This window comes from Melopsittacus undulatus, chromosome 4 (genome assembly GCF_012275295.1).
Source record: "Melopsittacus undulatus isolate bMelUnd1 chromosome 4, bMelUnd1.mat.Z, whole genome shotgun sequence".
Classification (NCBI taxonomy): Eukaryota; Metazoa; Chordata; class Aves; order Psittaciformes; family Psittaculidae; genus Melopsittacus; species Melopsittacus undulatus.
Genome location: NC_047530.1, coordinates 104839064 through 104864328, shown reverse-complemented (window position 1 = coordinate 104864328; position 25265 = coordinate 104839064). Strand labels below are relative to the sequence as shown.

At 39.7% G+C, this 25265-nt stretch overlaps 1 protein-coding gene across 2 annotated transcripts; it reads right to left on the bottom strand.

Moving 5' to 3' along the window:
• Nucleotides 1-13764: 13764 nt before the first annotated feature.
• Nucleotides 13765-24450, bottom strand: LOC117436063 (pancreatic triacylglycerol lipase-like). 2 transcript variants are annotated; one of them, XM_034061998.1, is made up of 12 exons: nucleotides 24402-24450; nucleotides 23700-23869; nucleotides 23103-23222; nucleotides 21055-21189; nucleotides 19564-19672; nucleotides 18447-18566; nucleotides 18087-18206; nucleotides 16545-16663; nucleotides 16194-16323; nucleotides 15899-16010; nucleotides 14749-14916; nucleotides 13765-13828 (listed from the first exon to the last, which is right to left on the bottom strand). In XM_034061998.1, the coding sequence occupies exons 1-12, from the start codon at nucleotides 24448-24450 to the stop codon at nucleotides 13765-13767; spliced, it is 1416 nt and encodes a 471-aa protein (XP_033917889.1). The 2 variants fall into 2 exon arrangements, with proteins under 2 accessions (XP_033917889.1, XP_033917888.1); XM_034061997.1 differs by having other exon boundaries at nucleotides 23715-23869.
• Nucleotides 24451-25265: the final 815 nt, after the last annotated feature.

Here is a 25265-nt window from a genome sequence, read left to right as displayed (position 1 = left end):
ATTAAATAAGACGTTCTTCACATGGCTCTGAGCACACAGCTCTAACACAGATAAAATACGCTGATGGTCACAGTAGCATCTTGTTTTCCAAACTTTCTGGAAATGTTTCCTTAAGCACATTCAACTAGAAAATCTCTTCTGCAACTGGAACAGGTTTTATATCGCAAAATGATACAGGTGCGTCATTTCTGAGACCTACAATCTGCATCTGCCATCAACTGACAACTTCAGATTCAAATCTAAATCCCACTCCAGATTGGCAGACTGATACTATCCTATAGAATCACCCTAAAATGCTGACACTTTTAGAGCATTTATACAGAGCTGCCTGATTACCTGCTGGAATTCACTACATTTTTGAAGCTTTGCAATGTTAATTGTTAAGCTAAACCTTCCTTTCTAATAAGTTGAGCATGAGTTAAATCCATCACTGTCACTTTTGGGAAATGAGAGCTTTATCAACTGTTTCACTGGTTTACATTCCAATCCCGCACTTAAGCTTTCTGTGTTTAGCCTGGAGTTTCGCCACACTGAAGAGCTGCAGAACTGATCTCCTGCATTTTGCCATTGAGTTTTGTGTCTTCTGCAGAATTCTGCAGAATGCAGCATCGTATTCTGCATTCAGCTTCAAGAAACAAAAAAAGTAAAGATAAAAACATAAGGACTATGGAGAATGCAAGTCACGGTATCTGGCTGGATATTTCTATAATTGCAAAGTGTGCTTGCTAGCATTCGGTTTCTTGCTGCCTGCTAAACGCTTCAAAAGCTAAATACTGGGATTTTTATGTGCGTGTGTTGCTTTCCATGGTTTACAAACAAGAGAAACTTTAAGACGAGTTATGAAAATATAATTTTATGTATATACAATATTTAAATATTGTACAGACTCTTTCTTTCTACAGTGCTATTTTCTTGTATAAAAATGCTCTTTGCCTCTGTTGATTTCATTCAGCTGTTAATTTTAAATAACACAATTTCTCAATCAGCTTCTGTAATTATAGCCTTTTAAAGTTGGTAAGATATGAAATGTAAAAGGCTGATCTTATAATAATAGGAAAGAAATGTTGGTGTGTCAGAGAATACAACATTCTTCCTGCAATGCAAGTCATAGCAGTTAAGCCTGTTACACAGATGCACTAGTATGTTGCTGGGATTTTCATTTCTTTGTTTCAGACGGTGACCATTCCACCTCCAGCAGTTTATCATAATAATTCATGAATCCTCCTGTAAAACCAAGTTAAAGATTAGACAGTTTGATCTGGATATACAGCTTCTTCACTAGGTTTCGGGGTTTTCTTAAGGATCTTCCATAGTATAAAAAAACCCAACAACCAAAGAAACACAAAACTACCTTCCAAAGCCAGGCAACACTGATTTATTGTAGCTGCAGGTAAGACCCAGTCTACCACTACCACCTACCAAAAGACAAACTTCTCAAAGAAAAATAAGCTTTGTTGTCTTTGCATCCTATGTTAAACTGAATTGCTCCAGTTCTGCACAGATTTGTTTCTGGTAACCTTAACACAGAATCTGATATAATAAATGGCTGCAATCTCCCTCTCTTCCCTCTGAAGAGGAGATGACCTGCAAAATGAGGTGGCCAATGTTTTTGTGTTGCTTCTATTCTGTCTGCAGGGCATGCTAAGGGTATTTCTGCAGCTCTTCTGAAGCATGGTTCCCTGCACAGTAGCGATTCTCTGACGTTTCTTATTCACCTTTTGTAAGATCCCACCTGGATCCAAGCAGGGGTTTGTTGCTAAAACAACACTAACTGTAAAATGTGATTTACACATTTTTGCACTTCCTCATTCCGTCTGATGAGAGCACTATCAAGCTTATCTTTGCAGAGCACTGAACTACGGAACAAACTCCCAGCTGTCCTTGTTGCCCTCTTTAAGAATGGAAAATTTAGCTTGTCTCTCTAAGGAGTTAGAATTGTAAGTAGAATATTATGCTGTGGTCTGTAGTCTATAACCCAGTTAAACAACCTTAAGTTGTAAGCGGCATGTGGATGCCCATTTTGATAAAGGATGTTAGGCTATAAAATTAATATGAAATTTACTAGGAAAAAAGTCATTTTTAGGGTAGAATTCTGATACTTTTGCAGGAGATTCCCTGCAGAGCATTTTATTGGTAGGGGTTTCAGATGACATTGTGCAACGTTGTGTTGAAAAGACAAGGCCAGCTATCCTTAGGGAAAGCAGAAGGTCTTGGTAGAAGTTTTGCTCTAAGCAGCAACTTGCAAGTTTGGGTCCAAGTTACTTAAGTCTAGGCTGAAAGTTAGCAGCTAATTGTGATGGAATGATTAATTGTGCTAGGCTATGGTAAATGTGCTGTGATGGTTAGGACAGTTTACATTGGTATGAATATACCAATATTATATACAGGAGTTTTAATGCATTATTATGAGAAGGCTAATTATATATTGCAGAGATTTAATCGCCAAGATAAGCTGCATATTTATGATATGAAGTGGCTTAAGCGGATGAATAGTATAAAAGTTGTTGGGCATAACGTCACAGTACTCACCTGCTTGAAATAGTCCTAAGCTATATTATAAAACCAACCATTGTGGTCTTGTTCACCTCTGTGCAAGATAAATTCAGATTTCACTGATGTTTGGAGCTGTTCACAACTTGTCTGGATTGTATCTTGAGTGTTCTTGTGTCTCCAATCATGTCAAATAAAATACTGTAAAACTGATTTTTCTTCTTGGGTGTTACTGGTTTTATGAAAATGGTTATAAAAAGAAACCTAAATTGATTACGGAAGTGAGGAAGGCCAAATGGTTATACTTGCATTTGGATGCTCCTTCATATGTGTAACTGAGCAAAAGTGACACCAACCATATGTACTGCTTGTGAGATCTCTTCAGTCTTTTAGATGTGTGGATGCCAACAGTCTTTGCCAAGGGCTGGCAGGGCCCTGGGCACACACACAGCTCTTCAGCAAGAGGCTGCTGCATTTCTACTTCACTTGTGAACTTTCTAGGGGGGCTCCATATGTGCCTAAGGTGTCAGTCCACAGCTGGTGATTACTCAACGTCCACCAAACTTGGTGTAGCTCTGAGTAGGGTGTCTGTTGGAGTCCTGACAGAAAGACTTTGGACGATACCAAGAGCAGATGGTGTATTTTCTGTGATGGTGCTCTGAGAGAGCCAGGACATCAAATATGAAAAATGATGTATCAAAGAGGGCTTATCAAAGGCTGGTTTATTGTTAAAATTCTATCATCAGACCAAAAAGCTGTTGTATTTGCATGAGAGTGTACATCTTTATTGTGTGTTTCTAGATCTAGGGTTGTTTAGTAAGGTCCAGGTGCACTGAAAAAGCTTGTATAATAATGTGTGCAGTATTACACTTTTCTGCTAACCATTGCAGGCCATATCCCTCTGAAGTTCAGCAGTGTTGGCACTAGATCCAAGACAATTCAGTGGTGTCTGTGACCTTAGTCTACAATGCTGCTCACGTGCAAAGATGCAGAGAATGAACTGAGCAGCCACTACACCCCAACTTCCACCTATTTGCTGCAATGAAGGTGTTTTACAAGTGCTTTATGACTATAATTATAAACACCATCCTAATAGGCTAGGCACTGTATTTAACTTGTAATGAACTTGATTTCAGCTAAACATTCAATTAATGTTACTAGTACAATGGGAAATATAATTACAGTCTTCAGGACACATTAAGGACCAAATTTTGCTTTCAGTGTTCTAGTGCTTTGCTCTGGTATCCAGGGGAGTTTCATGTGTGTACATTCAGAATTCCATCCTTTCACTGGACTTCTCTAAATCTTAAGGTTTTCTCATATGAGTATGTTAATATTTAAAGTCACAGGCTCATCTTGATAGGAAGGAGTCTGTATGAATTGTTGGATTTGCCAAGATCACATAAATCCCAATGAAATTTGCAGATGATGTTTTCATGTTAATAGACATGGAATAAAACAACCTATAAATCAATCCCTGTGACAGTAGTGTCCAGCTTCCCTAAAAAGATTCTTTCAGCTTTCTAAGCATCTACCTGAAACAGCACCCAGGCATCTATCTTAATGATGATGGATTCAAGTCCCTTTAATGAAAAAGCTGCCTGATTTTCAAGAGATCCATCATGGATAAACAGGTGAGAGCTGCAGATGCTTTATAACTGGGATTCAGGCCTGTTATTTGCCAATCTCATTAGATACTGGTATTGGAAAACTTGTATCTGCTTTTTTAGGAATAAATGCTGTAATAGTAATATAATGAATATAATAATATATATAATAAAACATTAGTATTACTAATAAAATATTAATACTAAATAAAATATTAATCTATACTTATATAATAATAAAAATCACAACACTTTTACAGTACTATAATAAATTCTGTTGTAATATAGTTCTCATTCATCCCTTGCTGTGTTCTCACACAGAGAAACACTTTTGTAGTGGGACTGCTGCAGAGTCACAACAATGTATTGCAGGGGGCAGAATTCTGTGCTTTTTTTTCTTCCACGTTAGGAATCTGAAAGATCAATTTCTTGCAGCAGAAGCTGTCTTACGCTGCCCTGAAAATGCAGCATAACAAATGTCAGGCGTGCTGAGTAGCCTCTGGGGAGGTGATGATGTCCATGGTGTATTTGCGATGTACGAGTTCACGATGGTTCTGTTCTCTTACCAGTGACTTAACATTTGGACGTGCTCACAGATAAAGAGGTAAGATTATCTCAGCTTGACTAAGGGGTATATGAAAAGCAGTTGAGCACATACCTCACTGGTATAATGGGACTAAGCGCAGTATATTAAGTTAGCTAACTGCAAACATTTTTCTGCAAACCAAGAACATCTGTATCTTTGTTTAACACACAGTTGTATCGGTGCTGGCTATAATTTTGAAGTAGTATTTATTTCTTTATTTTTCAGGGACTGTAATAATGGGGAAAGTTTACTAGGTGCTATATCCCAGGAGCACTGGCTTTGTGCCCAGAGCAAAAGTCATCATACTAGGCTATAGTGTTTGCTACTATATAATGGTAAAAAATGGTTGTGAGAAGTTGGTAGGTTGCAGCTGCTATGATTCTTCCATCAGTGTCCATGGGTGAGCTTACAGAAACATGGAGAAATGAAAAACACTGTACTAGCCTTCTCTAGGACTACTGTGTGCTGCAGCAGAGGAGGACAATACTGGGTTGAGCGCAAGGAAACCAAAGGAATCAGCTGAAAAGGTGTGCAGCCAGGGTTTGATTGTGGGAGGACAGAGGCATTGTTGTGCTTCAGCAGTAACTGAAGGTCAGGGAAGGTTTCAAAGTAGAAAGGAGTGGTGAGACTGACAGCTGTGAATGTTAAACCATAGTAATCTAAGGAGTTAGAAAGGTGACTCTCCCTTTCCTAAGGACAACAACTATTTCCTTCCCTCTGAGGAATAAGCTCTGCACCTCAAGTAGGAACTTCCGTCTGCCATCAGCTGATAAGAGCAGACACCAGTCTGAGCACATCCTCTTCCTCCGTAGTACAAAGGACAACCTCAGTGCTGACCTGACGCTTCCCACACAAGTGTGCTGCATTCCATGCTTGTGCCACCACAATCATAATGGATCTATTTTATCAGCCTGCTCCTCCCATTAACACACACACCACACAGAGATGACTATTGACTTCTCAAAATGAGCAAAGTTGAAGGTAGTTAACTGCGTGCAGGATCTGAACCCAGCAGAAAAGATGCTGTCCTGCATGACACCTGCAGGGGTTCCTGTATTTAAGTGTGTAGTTACAGCCTCCTCCTTCAGATCATTTTCTCCCAAATTAATTTTGTAGTTGTTTTGTTTCATCTTAGGGTTGAGACACAGTAGATTGAAGCCCCCAAAGTGCCACAAACTCATCAAGGATGCTACAGGACTGAAGGGATGTTGCCAAAATACATTGATCACATAGGTAGTATATACTGTTAATCATGGCTTTAGATTTCATCCCTTTTTTCTTCTCTATCTCCATGCAGACTCATCTAGTATTTTTCCTGACTGCAGGTGCAGCTCTGTTGGAGAATCATGTATCTCTGATCATGAATCATGCATCTCTTTTGGAAATGCATGTACCTGGGAGAGGACCTCAGGCATCAGCTATATCTCACCTTCCTGTAGCAAAACAGTATTAGTTCCTCCTAAATTACTCCAAACTCCTATTCAGTCTGGTTTTAGACCTTCTGATGCTGCAATGGTACTACCTGCCCATGCAGTTTGTGTTTCACTGCCCAAAGTTTTACATAATGTCAACTCTGACTCTCTGTGGCTGTCCTACCCCTAGGAACCAAGGAACATTTCATCCCATCCCTCCTCTGACAGCTTTTGACATATCTGAAGACTAGTTTCATGCTTGCCCTGAATCTAATTCTCTACTTAAACCCCAGGTCTTTCAATTATGTTTGATAAACCAGTGATCTTTCCTACTGTTGGCAGCACTGAGGATTAGACAGTGGGTGCACTATACTTGAGGCACATTGTGGTTTTGGTTTCTGCAAACATCGATCAAAGGCTGCCTTGTGTGCAATCCAAAGGGTGCGCATTTAAACCTTAGGATTTTGTTGTAATAGTTAATATTGCATTAACTGGGTGTGGTTTTGATAAGTTGCACTTATGAGATAACCACAAATCATGGTTATGAACCATACTGCGAGGTTTGCATTCATTTTGCTTTTGGAATTTGCATCATTAAAGGGTTTTCCTTGAATTGCCACAGTACAGGAACTGCAGCTTCCTATACTGTGGGACTTCTGATGAACTACTTGTGCTTTGCTGACCTGAAGCGTGTTCAGTTTTTCAACTACATGAAAAACTTCAAAGAGGGTGAGAAATCTCTGCCTTCCTGAATGACTTGCAGGGGAAGTTTAGGCAGGATACATTGAGCTTTCACCTGTGATTTTAAAATGTAATAAAATTCTTCAACTGCAGAAAAACGGGCTCCATTCTGAGGTCAAAAACTGATTTTATCTCGTAGTCACCCCTACCTTTGATGAGGTGTCAGCACCTCTGGTCTTTAATTCTCCCTTACATACCCCCTGTCATTAAATCCCTGTCACTTCTCATGTGGCTCTTATGGGACATACTGTGCTTTGGAAAATTAAGATCTAAAGGAAGAGTGTCAGAGGACAGCACTTTGGACTCAGTCACTTAATTGTAATTTTACTCAGGACTGACTGGTGTGGGAGAATTATGTCATATGTAGTTTCCCAATGCTCCATCACCCGAATCTGTGAGACTTGATGCTAACAACATACGGTAAGCATTATGTAGTGACATTTATCTTTGCTTAACCAATGGATAAAGCAGAATCGCTGCAAACAATAAGACAGCTCTCTGGTGTAAACTCTAATACAAGATTTGTTTCACCTATCCTATTCTACACCTCCACAAAGGTGAAATGAAGCATTTTTCATATTGTCTCCATAACCAAAAGCCCTCACATGAACAAAGAAGATTATGGAATTGTTATGAGCATCTCGCTGTGCCCAGAGAACCCAAAACATCTACCCTATAGATACGCATAGTCTGAAATTCCAGTCTTTGCTGGAAATGGCAGAAGAGCTGGCCCTGTTTTGGATACCAAAGCAAAGCAAAAAAACAACTGGTAAAACTCCCCAGATGTATTCACCTCTTGTGGGGGCTTTCAGTGTGTCAAGTTACATTCATCTTCCCAGAGTACTATTAGCATATTCACCTACATTTAAATAATTAATTTTCTCATTATATGCCAACTCTTAATTTTTGGTTCTTTCAGGTTTATTGAAATCTGTGACAAGAGGTAGCGATACGAGGAAACGTTTGGTTTCTGGTTTGTTAATCAATTCCATAATATCTCATTCTTCACAATTGTTTTATTTAATAGCACCAATTTCTGCTTTCAGGTCTTGACTTCCCTGTTAAGCATTCAAGTTTCTGAATTCTTTTTAATCTTTTAACCTTTATCCCTTTGAGTATTTTTTTTTCTCAGCCTATAATTTATTATACAGTCTCCTGTCAGAGGAGGAGGTAGACTCGGTGATTTTTACTGTATTGCAAATTATAATTATTATCGTTATTTGCATTAGTAATGGATTCATTCTTACCACTGAAAACAATTCCATTATCTGATCAGACAGTTTTCTTCACACTGTCCGGGATCATATATTTTCATTAGGCACCTCTTTCTCTGTGGGTCAAAAGGAGAATTATTCTTCAGTGCAGTCACTTTTCTCTTCACTTTTAACATTTTCTTTGGTTAAAAAGAAGTTTTTAATCCTTTACAAGCATCCTTTGCAACAAAAATATGCTCCTTTATGCTGCTGTGCCACCGTTCCTTCAGAACCGGCAAGGAATGGCACATCCCTGCTGTGAACTGCCCTTCAACATCCTTTCTGTCACAGCCACCGGAGAAGGTTTGTAATTCAGGTTCAGTGGGAGGCTGATTTCAGGACCCAGCAAACACATTTTGACTTTGAATTACAGCAAAGGTTTGAGGATCTACAGTCTCTAATGAATTGAAGAAACCTCCTTTCCCAGCCCTCTGTCCCTGCTTCCTGTAGGAGATGCAGGTTTGGAGATGGATGATTACAGAACAAGGGTGCAGATGGAGCAAACTTATGTTCCTCTCTGACTCGCCGCTGAATTTCCTGTGTCTCTGCAGGGGTATAAGAGGGTTAGACAGCACTGGTTTCAAACTGCCAGCCGAAGGGAGCTGAGGAAAGTTGGAGAGAGATGTAAAGTCAGGCCACATATCCTACTGAGCAGCCTTGGTGAGAGCTGAAGGTGGTGGAGAATCTCTTTCACACTCCTCTCCTATTGATTTTTATTCCCTCATCAAGTGAGATAATGGTGTTTGTGTAAGGAATTAAGGACAGTAAGGAAAAACTTTTCCATCTAAAACAAAAGATTGGGTTTAAGAAGCTCCTTTAAGCTTTCTGTAGCTCAAGTCAGGCAGTGGTTACCAAATCCAATGCTCCATGCTCAGAGAAGGAGGGGATGGCTTCTGCTCTTCTATCATTTCAGGCAAAACATGCATGATCATTGTGTGTTTCATATCCCATGTAATTAAGGTGATGAACATATTCCTTCTCCATGCAGAACCTCTTCTGAGCAAGAAGTGGTACTGTTTTCATGGGAGAGGTTGCTTTCCAAAGAGGATAATCAGCACTCCCAGGAGAATGCCAGTTTTGAAACTGCACACCCCAAACTGAGGCACTCAGGCTGCCAGTATTGTGCATTTAATGAGAGCAAGTGAGAGGTATGTTTGCATAAAACCATAGGCAAAATGAGAATAAGGTGAATTATTGTGTGAAAAATGCTTTTTTTTTGAGATTTAGATGCAATTTTTCCCCTCTTCACCTCCCTAACTGGTTTGATGTGAAGCAATTATCTACTTCATGCAATTAAAGGTAAGATTTGTCATAAGATATGTTACCAAAAATTAATTACGTGTACCATAGCACAAAGAGGGACTTGAATGCAACTTTTGTCTTTGGGTCTTGCATAGTATATGTCTTCAATATACTAGGAAGTGTGGTAGCCACTCTGTTGTTACTGTGGAATTGAATACAGCATTGTGACTAATTTAAAGTGTACTTTGCTTCTCGTTTCTGTTTGTATACAGGCAAAATTAAGAAGTGACATGTACTTAATACCTATTCAGTTAGAGCTGTGGAAGCATCACATCGACCTTCTCCTTTCTTCCTCTGCCTCTACTGAAGCTTTCTGTTTTGACTGATTAAGGATGCTGATACATTTCACCCTCTCTTTGTCTTCAAATTGTAGAGGATTTGAAGAGGCAAAAAAATAAAAATCAGGTATCTGAGCTTACTATATAATTTCTTTGGCAAAAGATGATATTTTCTTCAAGGGAATCTCCTTTTTTTTCCAGAGAAACTGTTTCCAGTTTTTATCAGTAACAAGGTGTTGACAAGTTTAGTCTTGTTCTTTCCCAGTTAAATACAACCATACACTGTATGTATTTCTGAAGTATGAGGGCATGGTAAAATAGCTTGTGATTTACACTCAAATGAAGAACAAAACAACCTTCAGGCATAACATCGTAAAATTCCTATTTGCAACCTCTGAGGACACATCCCATAAAGGTATGGCAATAAATATGCGTACATATCCCTGCCAGCTGTGGCTAGGTGGTGAAAGCTCTAATGTAGCAAACTAGATTACAAAAAGCCCCTCAAGAGGTTCAGGAAGGAGAATTCATCAATGCCAAATTAGGAACTTTCACATATCTCTTGAAAGATAGAACCTCATTATCCTCCTGATTTATGAAGCAACATAATGACTGTAGACAGCGTTGTCTAAAGACAACAATGAGCACTGCTATATCTCAGTAATAATTAGAGTCACATGAAATCTTCCAGGTTTTTTCTTTATTGTTCTCCAATGATTTTTAATATAGGAGTGAAATACATTGAGCTTGGCAATCTAAAATGTAATGAAAATATGTGGCCCAAGTTGCTCCCATATTTAAAATTCTGATGGTGATGCTGCCCACCAACAAAATAATAGTCATTTGTGGCAGGAATTATAAACCCTAAACTACAGCTCAAAGCGTTGTTCACCAAATTACTCTTTCCATATCCACAATTACAGCCATTTGTTTTCTTATACTGATAACAAAAGATGCATTTTAAGATCAGCACTGTGCTACTCTTCCTTTAATAAATAAAGCAAGCTTTTCAAACGCAGTAAAATGGTGCAGATAGAAATCAAAACATTTCTACAGCTCAAGATTCAATCAAAGACTTGCCATGAATGGTGTTATATTAAAGTTAAAAAAAATAATCAATTTAGTGTGTATTTTTGAACATGGTTTGTCACAAATAGCATTCCCAATAGATAAGAATGATTATACGGTAAAGAGCGTAATTTATATATCTCAAGCACTATGCTTTTGTCACTGCCATCGTTAAGGAATTTGACACGTTTGCAGGAGAACAATATATGTCAACTGAAATATATACCAATTAGCCATAAATGGGACACTGAAATGAATGATGCATGTGCATGCTATACTTACAAGTAATAACATGTGGTTTAAAGTCGCTTGCGTTTTCAAACAAGAATTCTTTTTATGTTGTCATTTAAAAAATCTAATATTTCAAAAGGTCAGGAATAAATAGCACCATTAGCATTAAAAGCTAGCTAAAGGGAAAGTAATTTGTTGTTCATTTAACATTGCATTTTATGTAATGGCTTTGTAAAGTGTTCGGGGGGGGAGAGATTTTTTACTTTGCTAAAACAAGATGACGGCAGCTCCGGTTCATTATTAAAAGGAGATTTTGTATTATGCTATTGTCAACTTTAACGTGTAGATTCTGTTAGGTGTTTGTTAAAATTACATGGGCTGCTGAAGTGGCTATGGCAAAGGATAATGCAGAGAATATCATGGCTGTCAAAACAATTGTGTAGGCAAGAATCTGCTTATACTAAAGTAAAGGAACAAAAGACAAAGGAGAAACTCTGCTGCAGTGTTACGAAGTTAATAACCCTGTTGAAGTTTCCTCAGCAGGTGGTACTGAGATCAGGAAGCCAAATCCTAGTGGAGACAGATTGTCAAGGCAGAAGGAAGGAGGCATTGTCAAAGGGACACAGAGTACATGGAAACCCATCACATACCAGCTCCTGTGCCTGTGGTTATTTTCCTCTCAGTAAACCTGTAATTATTTATCTCCCTGGAGTGGAGAGGTTGGTTCCTCCTTGGGCTGGATACCATGAATGAAAGGTGAAAGTGTGTAGAATCCTGTGACTGTATACTCTGCCTCCTACCATCAGCAATCCCGAACTGGACTTACTGTAACCTTATGCAGGACAAACAATTCACATCCTCAAAACTTATTAAGCCTTATTTTCTTATTCCACCACTATAAGGCTGACCACAAATGGGAAAACTGGAGCCAAAAGGAGTGTTAGATTATACCCTTTATGGACAATGTAGGATGGGAAGAAAACAAGCAGGACATCTCTTCTGTGTTCTTGCTGCTGCCATGAGGAGCTGCGCAGGGAAGGAAGCAATGTAATGAGGGGAAGACACAAGTAATATCTTCAGAGTGGAAAACATCTTGTTTCCCTCTTGAGAAGTTGGAGAAGAAATCAGCTTAGCATTTAATACCCCATACATCTATGACAGCGTAGCAAAGGTTGTCTCCTTTACTAATTCGTATGTTTATTCCCTGTTAGCCTCCCTTGGGCAAGGTTTCAGGAGGCTCAGGAAACAGTGATTCTCCAGATCTAAATGTGGTTCATACTGTGCTCCCAGGGCAGCACAATTGCCCTTTAATCTGGGTAAGAAGCATAAGTGCAATTTAGAAGGTTTTTAAACTTAAAAGCAGCCCTGCACATCTCTGACTAAAACTGAAACCAGCAGAGAATATTCTCTTCAGCTGGGTTAAACCAAGGAACAGGTTAGTAGATGAGACCATCAGTGACATGGTTTACTGGTGGTCCTATGTAACGATTGAACTTGATGATCTTAAAGGTCATTTCCAACCTTCTTGATTCAATGATTCTATTCGAGCTCTGACTGTACCCACAGGTTGCCAGTCTTCAGTGCTGATGGCTCTTTTTCTCCTCTTCACAGCCCACTCTCCCTCTCATCAGTCTGCATCAGCTGGCAGAATGCATTGAGTTAATAAAACTGCTTTGTCTTCTGTATTAGAAGAATAGGCTCCACCACGGGATACATAGGTTTTAAACTCCATCCTGCAAGGGGAATCTGAAGGTTAATGTCCTTTAGAAGACATTCTGGGGAGGAAGGGTCACACAGAGAGGCAGAAAGAACAGAGTGCCCCAGTCTGGGGAACCTCAAGAGAAAGGTCCCGAGGAGCTGAAGATCTCCAGGCCCCAGTAGTTTCGTGGGGTTTTGGGGTTCCCTATTCTCACTGACCCCATTAGCCTACTTCTCCAACAGCAGGCTGAGGGAGCCAAGGCAGGATTATGTGGGGATGGAGATGAATTTGTGCTATCCACACTTCAGCTGAATGTGTTTTTCAATGAGCAGGGAAAGCAGCAGCTCCCTCATTGCATTTAGCTGTTTTGATCACATCCTCTGGCAGTTTTGTTGAAGACTGAGGGCCAACACATGGGATTTCAGGGCACTTCGGTGATTATTTTTCTTACAAGCATTTTAGGAAACTTCACTAATATTTGAATTTTTCCATGCAGTTTTCACAAACTGATTCTGTCCAGATAGTACAGTACAAGCTTTGTTCAGCAATAACACACCAAAACACACCACCAGTTCTCCATCATGTTCACTTCATATCTCTCAAAGGTAACTAAAATTAATTTCTGTCCTCATTTGTAACCACTTGCTCTCCTATCTCTGTTTCATCCTTGTCTCATGCTAATTCTGGACTTAGCATTCATTTTGATTAGGAACATCAGCTTCCTTAATACTCTCATACTCACAGGCAGGTCTGCATCCTCTTGGTACTGCTCAGGAGCTACTATCCAGATACCTGACCACTTCCCTCCTCTTGTCTGAAATGTTTGAAATTGAATATGGCTGAAATCAGAGGAATTTTTCAACAGGTTTTGGTTCATTCACTCCTAAAACTATTTCAAACTTCTCTCTATAGAGAGGTGTCCACAGACTTCACCCCCACCACCCAAAGCAGCAAAACACCCCAGCAGACACTACAAGGATTATGAGTTCAAAGAATGCCGACACCACCAGGCTTATGAGTTCAATGACTACAGACACCAAAGTTTTATATATGCTAGCTTTTATTGGTATCACGGTTTGGGGTATTCATATGTGCTTTTAGCAAGCAGTAAGAGTCAGCAGAACATCCTCTCTCACTGTCTCGTAGCCACAGAAACGGTATCTGCAACAGAAAAGTACAATATAAGCACCTTGAGTTGTTGAAATTATACAAATTATTTTGGTTTTAATATTAGACAACTTGATTTGTCATTTGACACAACAGAACACACCATACTTTGAGGTCTAAGTTTGAACTATTACTGTTGGGGCATTGATGGACTATATTAATTCTGATTCACTTCCTGCCTTCCTTTAGTTTTAGTTTCTTTTTCTTGCAGGTTTTGTGCTACCATCACTGTATAGATGTTCACAACTACTTATGCAAAGGCCATGAGCCAGTGGAAGGATGAGCGCCTATCTGCAGAAATATGATCCATCAACAACATGCTTTGGTGAATAGGACATACACCTGGCCTTAGGATCTCTGCTTAAAGGTGATGCTACTGGGCTGTAATCATTTAGCTTTGCTTGAAACTGTTTCCATCTCCATTGTTGTCTTTTAAGTGATGGCCTTCTAGCTATGAGTTTGTACATGGGTTTAAAACATACTGTGTCTGGTCTTCTAGATACCAAATCATGGAGTGGATAAAATAGCTGATCAAGCAAATGAAGGAGTTTCTTTTAAAAAGCTCAGGAAAATGGCTGCAGCTAGATCAAAAAATTACACTCCTATAATCTGAACATCCCAGCCTATTCCACAAAATCTAGAAAAGCCAGTATTAATCTTATTCATTGGAAAGGTGGGTTTATTATCATGGTCTTCTTTCATCAGTCATGATCTCAGGGGCCACCAATAACAATGAAAATCATCTGCTGTTCCAGCTGACTGTGAATCACACATGCTAATACAAGCTCACACACAAATAACCAGTCCTCATGGTCAGTAGGAGCTTGGAAAGAACAATGCTAGTAACCTTGCATGTAATTTTGTCACCTGTCTTCCCAAGTAACTCTCAAGATTTTCACAATGGGTATACTTACTCTCTCCTGTCTTCTCCAGACTGTACTACAACAGTTGCAGCTCCTAGTTTAGGAAGAGATGGGTTTATCACATTGTTGTTCCAGAGGAATTTAACCTTTGTAACTGTTCCAAGTTTAACTTCTGCATCAATGTAGCCTGTGTAAGTGTTGTCTGGTTTGAGGGTTCCCCTGTGAAAAAGAACATTTTATGGATGTGAGGCATGTTAGGATTTAATATTAATCACCACTCCTGTCAACTGAGTGGCTGTGATAGCAAGGGAGTAGAGAGCTAGTGGAAAGACAATGTTTAGCTTATAACATGGTAACAACATTGTTCCCTGTTTTCCAACATAACTGATCCCAAACCAGTGTTTGTCAGAAGAAGCAAAGGCCTGAGATGCTACAGTCACACCTCCCAGTGAAGACTCAGTTACAGGGTGATCCCTGTGAAGAAGGTGGAGCTTGCTACAGAACTAGAGAGTGCCAGAATGCGTTCAATACTGGCAGACTTGTCTCATGTGGTTGGATCTCCCATGGATGCTTGCAAACTGGGATTAGCTCATAGCAAATACCTGTAGACGTGAAGTCCTTCTTGGAAAGGTGCAAGTAACATAGCTGTCACTAAACAAAAGCAAGAGCATAAAGCCCAAAGCCCACATCTAAATGCCTTCTCCCCAGTTTTCACCATTTCAGATATTTCAGTTGAAACAAACAAGGAAAATACAAATAAACAAGCACATGAGGCAAGCAAGCAGCTGGGGTAATGGCTGGACTTGATGATCTTAAGGTCTTTTCCAACCTGGTTGATTCTACGATTTAGCGTAAGCAGCTGAAGTTATGAGCAACAAAATGTAGATTTTTATACAGCAATTCACAGGATAACTTTAGCAGCTGTGGCCACAACATTTTAAAAGCCTGTAAAAGGCAGAAAGATCACAACCCTGTCAACATAGGTCCATCAAGACCTTGGTGGGACAGCAAACAAGTGAGGCTGGATTCTAAGAGTTCAAGATCCTGCCTTTTAACCTTTTCCCTTCAGATCACCTGAGTGAACTCCCTCTGCATTTACATCAGGTTCAAATTTGATCTCTAAAGTAAGACCAATATCAACGGAAATCTGAATTGAATGTTCTAGAAGATAAGTTTCTTTTCTCTCCAGTGTTTGACTTACTTGACAATCTGGTGCTGTCTTGTGTTCCCATTGCTTCCATAGAGGGCAATGTTTACATATCCTGTCACATGGCTGTTTCCAGAGAGGGTCACAGTTACTTTGTATCTCCAAACTGCATAGAAGAAATACCATAAGTTAGACTGTACCCAGGGAGAGGCAGTCTCTAGAATATCAAGTATTGGCATGAAGAGCTATTGCCCTGCTGTAAGGTCTGATCATCTGCTGACTGTAAAACAGGGCAATAAGAAGGTTTGTTCACAAGCAGTAGGTAGCAATGGAAGCAACGGAAACTCACGAGGAAAGTCCTTGGCTTCTGCAGTGTTCAGGTAAAGTTTCACGGTGTCACGGTTAATTTTCCCTTTGAACCTGTCTGCATAGTGACCCATATTCGGGCATCCTTCCGCTGGGCATGGGAAGCAGCTTCCCTAGCAAAAACAGATACATCCATTAATAAAGTTATCCATCCAGCCAAGGACTTCTTTTTGACATACCCACTTGGGTTGCCCTGTATCACAGCAACATTTGTTTCTCTTACAGATCCACTCTGGGTGTAAGCTAGCAAAAGTAAACTGGGTTTCAGGTGTGTAAATAAGAAAGAGACGCTGTTTTTGACACAGTCCATCCTGAGGCTTTGAGAGGTACTTACTGTTTGAAAAGCATTGTATGAATCACACGAATAGCCCAGAAATCCATCAGGGTAGATAATACTGTCAGAGTAATACTTGTAACTCCGCAGGTGATTGCAAGCCATGAAGTCCCGAGTTCCTGCAAAAAGATGTTTCCAGGCTAGATCTTTCATTCCATTACCATTTCAGAAAAGGCACTGGCACAGCCCTTACCATGTCATTGGGTTGCATCTCTCCTCCTCAAAAGCCTCATCATGATTCTTATGGTATCAAGCAGAAGGTTTGAAGCTTGCTTTTGCAATGAACTGATGCTCTGGGTAATGACACTGACTCAAGGGGTATAAAATGCTGACTTGAAATGCTTTGTGCAGACTGACTGCGCAGCTCAGCTTAGCCCGTGCCCTCTCCTCACCCTCCCAAACACTTATTCAAGTAATCTGGCCAAGGTGCACAATAGAAAGGAGAACGACTTGAAGCAGGTCTTTTGTAGGCAACAGTGGGATTACCATAACAAAGGAAAACCAAATGGAAAGTATTTCAGAGGGAACTTCCTAGGGCAGTGCTGATTTGCTCCAGCTGAGGACTCCCAAACACTATTATTATTATTATTCGGGGGGTGCTTAAGGAAGGGGAATCTTAAAATGAAAATAATGAATATATGATTTTCCTTTGTGTTGCCATTATTAGCCTGACTTTAGGTTAAAAAGAAGATCATATACAACAGGCTTATTTCTTTGTGCTTTAATTCCCCATTATCGGTAACGAGTTTACTGCAAAACAAAAATGAAAGAAAGAAAAGGTAATTCCTCCAACTGCACTGAATAAAACCTGGAGGAAAAGGCTGGCTATCGCAAATGAGTTTGTGGATTCCCAGAGTTCCAGGTGTTTGCAGCAATGTAAGAAAGAGCTCGGGTAAAATACTGCAAAATCTCTACAGCAGAACTCTTGTTTTATTTGTTTTTGTTGGTTCTTTTTAATGTTCTGTGCAGTTTAACTTCCTCAAGACACACAAACGTCTTCTAATACCTCGAGCTGTTATTAGACCCATGTAAACTAACAAAGAACTCTATTTGAGCAGCTAGTGTCAATGGTTTTTTTTTAGCGGACTATAAACAGACACAATGACGTTGCTTTAATTCAACTCAGACTGTAAAGGTAATAAAGAGCTAATGAATTGCCCTATCTCAGAAAGGCTTCAGCTGAAGATAACCCATCAGGAGGAGCTGTGAGCACTATTGTCCTACTCCACCCAGTACTGCTGCTGGGGAACTGCATAGAAACAAAGTATATTGTTATAGAGCCTTTCAAACTGTTGGCACGGTTTCAGTAACAGGTTTCTGCTGTGGGATACTTCAGAGGAGGCAGATTTTCCAGAGGCAAACCTTTTGTCATGTTTCTTTTTTAATGAGCTCTGGAAAATAGTGTGGTTTATGCATAAGAACAGCTACCACTGCTACTGGGCACACCACAAGCTAACGCAACACACCTGAATTAAGGAAAGTTAAGTGCTTACATTGTGAGGGGTGATCTGTCCCTGAGTTTGTAATGTAGTCCACACTTACCTTCCCAGATGCCATCGAGATCTACAATCTGTGACACAGCATTCTTTTCACATCCAGGCATTTCCACTCCTCCATTTGGATAGAAGTCAAGATGTCCAATAGCTGGGCTCATGCCAAACCCTGGAGCATTTAAAGTAGGGGTAAGCATATTTTCAATCAATACTGTTTCATACCCATAGCTGAAGTTTGTTGGTGCTTGGTATTTTAGGATGTGAGGTGTTAGTGACCAGTATGGTGTATTTGTTCTGTGTCTGTGGCACAGAACAAGCGAGTCTTGATGAATTATGAGGACACTGAAGTGCCACATAGCGTAAATAATGATTATAAATAATAATGATTAGAGTATTGTTCAACCCTCACCTAAGTAGGGGACTGTGGGAGCTGTATCTGTGTGGATGACATCAACAAACTCGGCATCAGTTTTATCCAGTCTGACTTCAATGGGAGTCCCTTGAAAGTAAGGCTGAGCAGGGTCCAGTCCTGAAAGGAAAAAATTTGTTATGTACAGATAAAGAGATATAGGTGCATTATCCTGAATAACGCTATGCTTGTGTATAATGAATCATCACATATATAGTGGTCTGTGGTTTCTTATATCTAAGTGGTATAGTATATAGAAGACAATGTTGTCTGCTTTCATTTATCAAGTATTGGTGGTTTTACAATACTTGAAATGGCATCTCTGCTCTGTGAGGTTGCTGGAATACCTTATTTATAAATGAACTCATAATGCAATAAATAAAAGTATCTCTGTATTAACTATTAAGAAAAGAAAGGAAACTTTAGATGTTTTGCTGGGGGGGAAGAGTAATTACTATAATTCCTATTAATGTACTCTACAAAGCAAGGTGAAAATGGGTGATGTATGAGGAAGGTTAGGGTTAGCCTACTGCTTCTGAAGCATCAGGTTTAATTTATCCTTTTCTGGAACATGATATTTGTTAGCAGTAAAAAACCAAGTGCTCACTGTTGTGCTGCTTATAACTTGCTTTAGAGAGACCTGCAGCAGTGGGTGTTGTGTATCAGCTGTGTTGCTATATAACAGGCCAAATCAAGCTCTGTAGAGATTGCCATAGGCATTAATGAGTGTCAGCAAGTCAGGTGATGTATTGCAGGAGCCTTCTGGTTCTGTTAGCTGTATCACAGAATCACAGAATCCCAAAGGTTGGAAGGGACGTCAAAAGATTATCTAGTCCATCCCCCTTGCAAGAGCAGTGTAACCTAGAGTATTGAGCCTTTCCTTTGCTGTGTAAATATATGCAAGGAAAATAATTATCACACTGACTGCTTTCCAATCCTTACCAAAGAACCACTCCTCAGTGTACAGTGAGAGGAGGCTAAGTTCTACAACATATAAGTTGCCCTTTACTAAACTACAGCCCACAGTCAGATACAGTAGTAATAGAGAATGAACAGCAACATCTTCTTTAAGCAATGATGTCTTTAGTATGAGTTCTGACTTAAGTCACTGACTTACCAGTAATTCTTCCAATTCCTGGACGCCTCTTGCCAGCTTCGCCTGCCACATGTGCTCCAAGGCTGTGACCAATAATGTGAACATTGGCTGGAGAGTATCCGTATGTGTCCTGGGAAAATAGGATATAAAAGATTACTGCCTCTGTTTCCATCAGCAACGGGGAGGAGTAAAAAGGTGCCACAGAATGGACTCAGTCAGAGATCAATATGATCAGACCAAAAGCCATTTACTGCAAAGTATTAACTCCTTGTATACTATTGCTTGCACACACCTACAGCAATTTGGCATATCATGATTGGATACTTGTCTTGAAGACCCTTAGTGACTAACATATAATTGGTTAAGCACAAGTGTGAGGACTTGACCTGGAAAGTTTGCCAACACTCCACAGTTCTCATAACTCAGTGAATTGCAGCTTCTTCTTATCTTGTTTGCTTAAGCTTCCTTGGGCCTCCCATGGCCTTGCTGTATCTTTCAGAGTTATTCAGATTTCATGTACCAAATACCCGTTCTCCTGTGAGAACACCGTCTCCACAAAACGGTGCTGAAAAACTGCTTTCAATTTGACTATAGACTTGGGAACTATAGGATTTCATCATCTGTCTGTCAGTTTTGGTACAATAAGTCGCTTTTTCAAAACCCCTTATTCTGATGCTGCTCTCATTTGGAGGCTAAAAGCCCTAGGCAACTCTGTTAGCAGAGACTTTGAGAGGCTTTGTACTCGTTTCACATATTAGATCCATTAAATAACAGGGTGCTCATCTGGCTAGGAAGACTCCGCCAGGTGGGTACTCTAATTTAGATATGGCAGGTCTAGCAGCATGCGCAGCTGGAGGAGGACATGAGAGGAGAGATACCTTCAGGCTTTTGAGACAGTAATCTGGTGGCTGCAATGCAGATATATTGAGTGAGACATGGGTCAGAGCACTCCTCAACCTGGCATACTATCTACTGAAATAAGTTATAGTTCTTCTGTGGGAAGTATGTGTTGAAAGCACCCTGATTAAAAGAAGGCACCAAACCAAGCATTGTTTCCTCTCTGAAGCTGTCTGAAAAAGGGCTTATGTGCACAGTGTCTAAACCTACAGAAGGTGCCACAAGGACTTCCCCCTGAGGTGGCTGAGTGGGTCCTGTTTCTTGCTCATGGAGAGCAGCTGTTTTCCAGCCAATTTGCTTGGTTTTATCTGCCTGAAAAGGAAGTTTGCTGTGTCCCTTACCTCTGCATGTTTAAAATTACCCAACACTTCACATCTGTGGAAGAACTGTCTGGCTGTACCATAGCATTATGTCGTAGAGCTTTATATTCCTATGTTGGCTAAACCCTGCTGTTGCTACATAGCTCTCTAAATTTACAAAGAGAGGTTTCAGCACAAGTCTTCAAATGATCGCTGAGTAGCAGAAAATGTTCCCTGCTGATTACATTCAGATTCATAAATGTTCCTGAATCGTATTTCTTTCCAGTCAGCATTATCTATAGCATTCTTTTCTTACCTTAAGGGTGTTCACAAAGTAAGCTATTTCAGCACCCACAACACGGACGTTGTTTGATGCCTGGGTGTACATACATCTTGAGCCTTTCTTCCAGTCAACAGAGATGCAGTTCACATCTTCCACAGTGAGCAACCTCTGTTTTGCAAAAGAAAAGTAAAAACCAAAGCTCCCCACAGTAAATTCAGTCTAGAATTGATTCATGTTGCTCATAACAGCTCCACTCAGAAATGTTGCATGAATTTGTATGAGAATGTTTTAAGAGCCGGTACCTTGGCATATGTACGTGGCCATGCCTGTTTGCAGGTGTACTTGTGCTCATTTGATATTGAAAGAGGGTGGTATGCTGTAGTAATGACCACACCATCATTTCAAATACCCATAACAGTATTTTTTGCAGAAGAAAAACCAATATCAATACAATACTAACCTGTTCAATTTTTAATGTTAATCTAACTTTAACAGTAAAAATGAGAAATGAGCTCTACTCATGTCTTGATTCACAGCAGTGATTTAAAAATAATTTAATTGTATAATTAAATAATTTAATTTTAAAATAATTTAATAATATAAAAATTCACATTTTTATACAAATTTGTAAGAAAAGTACATATTTTGTAAGAGATGCATAAATTGCTGATGTCACTTAATATTCATTTTAGATTCATGGCTATATTTGGGGATATATATGCACAGGCAGATACTTCGTTGTCTGCACAGAATCTGAAGCTTTGCTTCTCTCCTCTGAGTTGGATTGTTTGGCTAAATGTAATTTGCTTTACCAGCTTTGGTATATTCAGTCTTTGCTTTACGGTCAGACGCATCCAAAAGAGTTTACAATTGACAAAGAAGAAAGAGGAAATAGAAGAATCTATGGCTATGTTAGAAGTGGTAAAAATAAAAGTGCAGGTAGGATTATTGCTTTATGGGAAGGAAAGTAAGTAACAGATGTATATAAGAGGCTGATGTATGGTAGGATTATTGCTTGACAGGAAGGAAAGTAAGTAACAGATATACATAAGAGGCTGACGCATTCAAAATCCCATTTGCTCTGCTCTTTTCTTAAAAGATTTACAGACCGTATTTTTAATGAATTTGGAGTGTTGTGATAAAACACAGGCCACCGTAACAGAAAGAGAATGGGAAGATTCATCCCGTGACTCTTACTACGTTCTCATGAAAATTGATCATATGGAATTAAGGGATTAGCTGAAGCAAAATGTGAGCTATCTGGCTGCTTGTGAGGTTGTAGGAAAACCAAAGCAAACAAACAACTGGCTTAAGAGTGGGAAATGGATGACTGAGAACTGAAAAACCATCAATCTGCTTCTGATACTTTGAAGAAGTTAACTAACAAATCCAAAAATCACAGGTCAATGTTCACAAAGTGGTAATCAACAGAGATTGTCTTTTTTTAATGACAAACTCTCAGATTTATCAATGTTCACAAAGTGGTAATCAACAGAGATTGTCTTTTTTTAATGACAAACTCTCAGATTTACTTTGACCCTATATCAGAGAGAAGCAGATAAAAGTGATGCGATAAATGTGAAATACCTTTTAGTGGACTTTCACATTGTTTCTCATAGTGTTCTTATAAATAAAATAGGAATATAAAATTTAAACAAAGTGGTAGTTGCGTGAATAGTTAGTTGAAAAGTCTGAAAACTGTCATATGCCATCAGCTGGTGTTTTTCTGTGCTGCATGATTAGTACCTTTTATTAGCTGAAGCTGCAATAGGAAGCATGTTTACAGGTTTTGAGAAGGGCACCAGAAAAAACTTGTTGAAAAGATCACAAGAAGTGCAGCTTGGTATGGGGACAGTATTAAGAAATAACTTGGGGAATTAGGACAGAAATCAATAAAGCAGAGAGCTTATCCTCAAGATGTGGCTATATGTATTCTAGATGCAAAAGATTTGAAAATGTGGCTTCTTATGCTCCCCTTATCATTCGAAGTACTATGAGACAAGTTGATTAGAAATAGAGAAAACAAACAGTTTATAGGAATGTCTTTATAAATGGAAACTAAGGACCCTTATGGTACCTACCTTACACATATCTAACAGCCAGTTTTCTTCTCCCTTGTCTATGAAACCGTGGACGATGAATCTGGTTAACCTGCTTGTTTTAAAGTTGGAGAAGCCAATGGAGGAATCAGCTGAGATCCTCTGTGGTAGATATTGAATGAACAAACATTTAAATCTGCTTTCTGTAAATAGTTTATCAAAATTGCAAAGACCTGGACTATGCTGTACGTGTATGCTGTTATGCATTGTTAAAATCCTTTGTAAGCGTTCACATGACTGTGGCTATATTTCTAGTCAAAGCAAGTTTTGACATGTACCTTTGAGTCTTGGCTAAGACTTTATTTTTAATGTGTCATCTTTTGATCTGTGGAAAAGAATTACCTAATCATTAAGACGTGCACAGTTTCTCACCACTTCCCAGTGGTCATACGGAAAACATGGGCTATTCTGCTCTGTGAAGGCTGGAGGAGCATGAGAGTTCTGCTCCAGAGACCCTGCTATGGAGCTGAGAAAGGCTATCTCTTGAATCAAATGAAGGTTTCCAACACTTCCCAGGAGCACAGCTGGGGTTGGTGTTTATTTACTCTTTTTTTGCATGTGATTTATTAATGTTTATACCACAGTAGTTCTTACTTGATAGCTATCAGGATTTTCTCTTGTGAAGAGGAGGAAGCGAGTATCTATCTTGTCTGGACTCCAGGGTAACCTCTGGATTGGTCTTTCTACGGTTCCAGACCATGGCACACTGTCGGAGAAACATCCCAGCCTGTCATAGCAGACTTCTGAACCTGTAGCACACAGATCAGATCAGTAATACAGGAATGAGCAAAGAAGTAGATCTTCTAGTCATAACTCATAGCATCTCTTCTCTGGAGATCTCTCAGCTACTTGAACACCCTATGGTTTACAGAGAGCAAAGACCAGTAGCTGCCCTCTCTCACGTCTTCAACAGCTACAATTTATCCCAAAGAAAGAAGCCACCCTATATACCATCATTAGACTTCCTCCACCCAATGCCCCCAATCTTTTCTCCATTTCCATCACTAAAGAAGAGGACAAAAATGAACTTCCTAGCCTTTTTAGTGCAATAGCTTTACTCTGAGATAGAAAACACCAGCACATTTTTCACGCTCCTAGGGTGGGATTTCCAGTGTGCAGAAGAGGAAATACAACACTCACACACTCATCTCGCCATTCTTGCATAGAAAGGGAGCTATGTAACCTCAGTTGGCAAGTTTTAAGGCACCATACTATAGAATGACATCTCACAAAATACAGCAGCATAGAAAGGCTATAGAAATAATAACCCCATATGCTTACCTTCTGCTGCGCTGAGCAGGCATAGTGCAAGTATCCAAATCCCAAGCATCTAGAACAGTAAAAGAAGCAGGTAGTGTCTGCTAACGCGTTTGATTAGGAAGTACCCTTAGCTGTCTGCTGCTAATTTTTCTCAAGGGTTCTGTGTGTGTCTTCTCTGCAACATGTATCTATAACCACAATGTATGAGCATTATGTTGCTTGCTCTGCTAGACATCTTGAGGCTTCTGAATCTATTAAAGCATAGCTTAAATCTACTGTGACTTTTGCCCTATGAAGTTATGCTTCCCATCGAAAACATAGTAGTTCTGTTAAAACTAGCCTAAGGATGCCTGTGTGAGCTGCTGTCTCTTTTATGCTGCTGTGCTGTGAAAAGCCATATACCGGACAAGGTAAAAGAACCCCCCAAAATCCTGAAGTACTTACGATGCCTCTTGGAAACTCCATGCACTGGTGTGTGCTTCATGCACTCTGCGTGTGTTTTTATAGTCTGCTTTATCCTTGGAAATGTTTCCAGAAAGATAGGAATATTTGTTTCAGATGATAGTATATTGATAACTGGTAAACAACTGTAATGGTTGTTTTCTCTGTAAAATTCCAAAATCCGTGGGCATAGACTGCTTGAGTTGGTGTACTGGAGCCTGGAATAGGGTTGGAGCTCCAGAGATAGGGCAGTTCCCAGGCAGCAATACATCAGGAGTGGGACAATACCGAGAATTAGGTGGGTCTTTGTGTCATTGCATGTAGGGCCTTGTTTTGGCTGGGTAGGCTTTTGGGTTTAGTGTTGTGTACTTGGGATGTAGGGGGTCTACTGGGGAATTTAATAGTTGTCTTTGAGTTCCCTCCCTTGCTCTGCATCAGGTGACT

Coding starts and splice junctions, on each gene's coding strand:
- LOC117436063 (XM_034061998.1), bottom strand. CDS start 24,450: ATGCTTGGGATTTGGATACTTGCACTATGCCTGCTCAGCGCAGCAGAA. Junction 18,567..19,563: donor AGGAATTGGAAGAATTACTG/GTAAGTCAGTGA, acceptor TTTTCCTTTCAG/GACTGGACCCTGCTCAGCCT. Junction 14,917..15,898: donor AGACAGCACCAGATTGTCAA/GTAAGTCAAACA, acceptor TCTTTTTCACAG/GGGAACCCTCAAACCAGACA.